The 3,727-nt window shown below is 42.8% G+C and overlaps 1 protein-coding gene across 1 annotated transcript in view; it reads right to left on the bottom strand.

Moving 5' to 3' along the window:
• The window catches only part of LOC118334309 (Golgi reassembly-stacking protein 2-like), a 7,224-nt gene continuing 3,497 nt past the window's right edge, over window positions 1-3,727 (bottom strand). Inside the window, exons 7-10 of the mRNA XM_035670160.1 lie at window positions 3,300-3,423; window positions 3,053-3,160; window positions 2,416-2,532; window positions 1-1,473 (exon numbers count right to left, since the gene is read on the bottom strand). Of these exons, the coding sequence (XP_035526053.1) occupies window positions 1,202-1,473; window positions 2,416-2,532; window positions 3,053-3,160; window positions 3,300-3,423 (621 nt within the window). The 3' untranslated portion in view covers window positions 1-1,201. The remainder of the gene's footprint in view (window positions 1,474-2,415; window positions 2,533-3,052; window positions 3,161-3,299; window positions 3,424-3,727) is intronic.

Here is a 3,727-nt window from a genome sequence, read left to right on the forward strand (position 1 = left end):
TAAAATTAATTTGGCTTTATTGCTCGCACTGTGCATACTGTAGATGTTTTCAGAAAGTTCTGTTACAGTGACACCTTGTGGCTGCACTGCATCACTGGAACTACCAATTCACTTAGGCCATGCCAGGAAGAGACGTACGGTGTATTTAATAATCTTACACCCATGTTTCACCCTACCTACTGATCACCCAGCAGCAAGCACAGACACTCAGTAGTTCATGTAACTGTAAACCTCTGTCCCCTCTGGCATGGCCTGCAGACTGTTACCATCCCTGTGGGAGAGACGGGTACTATAGAGTTCTGGATAGACGTGGAGACATACAAAGGGACAGACTTAATAATTTCAAAACACAAAAGGTGGTGCAAAATAATGCAGATTCATTCATTGGGTGAAGACTCATACAGCAATTTCAACAAAAATGAATACATGTCAATCAAATCAATCTATTGGTCGGAGGGGATCTATTAACTAATAATAAAAGGTTACACGTTAGGGCTGGACAATAAGACCAAAAACATGAGGATTCATATTTGCCTTTATTGTTTACTTGTATTTTAATACAGCAGTGCATGATATTTCTTGTCTCCTGCAGGCCCAATCTGTTCTCTTTGTCCCCATTTATTCCAGTATGACCAGTTACACAACCACTGGACTGTGAGGTGATTGGCTGACTGAACTTCCACTCACTTGTTATTGTAGCTTAGTTTTTGTTTTGTTTTGTTTTTTATAGATTTAATTTATTGTCCAGCCCCAATAACATACACTGTTTATATAAAAAAGAAATAAGTATGTGAAACCGAGAGGATTGCCAGATCAGAAAGGGAGGAAATCCTAAGATAGTTCTTTGCCGTGTTGTAACTGCAGAAGTGCAAAGCAAACTACAAACCAAAGAGTAGACCCCGTCCTCCTCAGTAGCTTAGACAAGCTACTAGCTCCGTGACAATCTGGTAATAAAGACATGTTGGTAAGACCAGTCTACATCCGTCCTCCGTTCTTCATATCCATTCATCCTTCATCGCGCCACACATGCCTCCTCACCCATAACTGGAGCATGCCGACCTCTGTGTCTGAACTAATGCAGCTGTCTGCCTGCCCCCTCTTGGCCAAATAAATAGAAAAACACAGAGAAAGACAGATGGTAGAAAGAGAGAAACCAGGTGTGTGTTTTGGTATGATGGCAAGCGGGAACTTCTCTCCCAGGTTACGACGTTAGTGTTGTTTCCGTGGGGGGCGGTGATTCCGTGGCGTTCGTGGAGGCTACTTCCGTGGGGACTGTGTGGTCGGCGGCAGGCTCGGTCGCAGGCGCTCCTGTGACCGTGACCGAGGCTGCAGGAGCGGTAGTGGAAATGGGCAGGAGGGGGGTCACTCCCTGAGGGAGGAGAGGAGGAAGCTGGGAGGGTAGCATGGTGGGTAGAGGATGAAAGGGAGCCAGGCCTGGGATGTTGAGGGGTGGGAGGGATGCCAGAGAGGGGACTGGTGGAGACAGAAAGAAAACAGAGAGATGTATTGATGTTCATGTTTGCAGGGAATTAGATTTGAAATGTACCCCACAACCACGCTACGCACTCATACTTCAACAAAGATTTTGGAAAAGATTTGCTTTTCAGATGAGAGGTTGATGAAAAGATCATCTATACGGCTACAGCCAGCAGCTGATTAGCTTAGCATGAAGACTGGAACAATTTGATGTCAATCAATGAGCTGTAGAGGTGCTGGAAAGTGGATTTTTGTTTTTTTTGGTGAGAGCCAGGCCAGCAGTTTTACAGTTTCCAGTCTTTGTGCTAAGCTAACCGACTGCTGGCTTTAGCCTTATATTCAACGACAGATACATGAGCGGTATCAATCTTCTCACCCTTCTAATCCAACAAGACAAATATAAGACTATTAAAAGGATAGTTAATATACCTAGAAGTAATAATAGTCTCAATTCAGACTATATACTCATACATGGCATACATATATATATATATATATATATATATATATACACATATATTGATGTAATGTACCATATTACCCAGTCTGTATACAAGTGACTGATATCGCTACTCTAGGGCCTTGTAACAACAGGAAAATGATGCAAGACATATCCCATTGCAGAACAATAGTCATATTCAAATTTCAAAAACATAGTGACAGAAAATCTTTTTTGTACAATTCTGTAATTTATAAAAGACCTTAAATATACTGTATATGCATTTCACAAGATAAAAAGCAAAGGTTACAGGAAAAGGCTGAACACATATTTAAATAATATTAGGTTCTGCTTTATTATCCTGTTAATAATCTCTAATGAGATTTTACTTGTGACCCCCTTTGTGGGTCCTGACCAGCACTTTGGGAGACACTTGAACAGAGTCCGTACACACAGTACATCGTGTGCAGCAGGTACAGAAAGCAAGAATGTTTATTTACCTGTGGTTCCTATTGGTGGTTGTCCTGCTAGAGACACAGCACTGAGATCTGGGAGTGGCAGGTTGAGGTTGGGTAAGTTAGGGAGTGGAGGTAAGCCACCTGGGAGGGGCATCAGACCTACACACACACACACACACACACACACACGGTCATATGAGGGTGCACTATTATTAGTAATTCATTGCCAGTGACTTATTTATACTAAACTCATGCTACTTTACTGCAGTGAGGCCACTTTGAAAAACTTTTTTCTTTGTATATTTGAAAAAAGTGACACACATGACAAGATAACAATAAAGGAGGAGGTGGGAATTCATGGCAACAAACAACAACCAGAATGAAAAAACAAAGTAACACAAGATAGTAATCTGAACTAAGTTTAACATACATACTGTTTACTAAAGGACAAGCTGCAACCGAGTGTATACTACGTACACACACTAAGATTTGATATTGGCTAATGCAGTTGAGGCAGACCTTTTCTTTTGAACAAACACACCCATTTAAATCTGTGGAGCGAGAGCTGTAATGCGTCTGCCACCCATGGGCCTTTCCAAATGTTTGGTGTTAAAAGCTCGTGGACTCAGCAGGCCCATGATGAGTGTTTTGGAATGAGTATGTTTGAGAAATCACCTACCTGGTAGCGTGGTGGTGGGGTTGAAGCTGGTGGCAGCAGGATTAAGTGGAGTGAGGGGGCTGAGGGAGGGGCTGGTGGAGGAGGGAAGCAGAGGGACCGTGGGCAAACCTGGAGAGCAGGGAGACACAAATCCCACGTTAGATAAAACTATATGGAGTAAATGCACAATGTTTATCAAAATCCCAAATGTCCCCATCACATGGATGTGTGTGAAAGAAAGTGGAAGCAAAACCAAAAAAATAAATACCTGTCTGCAGCTCACTTGGCATGGTGGGCGGGGCTGTGCTGATTGACAGGCCTGACAGTGAATCTTCAAGGCCAGAAGGGACAACAGGTGCAGTAGAAGGAGGGGTCACTGCTGAAAGCTGGACCTGAAGGAGTTAAAAGAGGAAACACAAAAAGATGCTGCTGTCAAACAGATAAGGTCACATTCATCCAAATGTACAATTAAGTGTAATGAGCAGCACTGCTTTCTGTCCCTCTGGCTGCTTTGCTGCATACATAATGAGGTAACTTACATCTATAGAGTGAACACTTAAAAGCATCTGAGGCCATAAGACACACAACTTCAACCTTTTCAATGTCATGCCCACACACACTGCATACTGATCAGTAAAGGTTTGGCTGGCTTAAAAGACCATAACTCTTGGGTGAATACCGTGAGCAGTGGGGGGG

This window comes from Morone saxatilis, unplaced genomic scaffold (assembly GCF_004916995.1).
Source record: "Morone saxatilis isolate NCDOM2014 unplaced genomic scaffold, NCSU_SB_2.0 Contig23, whole genome shotgun sequence".
Taxonomy (NCBI): domain Eukaryota; kingdom Metazoa; phylum Chordata; class Actinopteri; family Moronidae; genus Morone; species Morone saxatilis.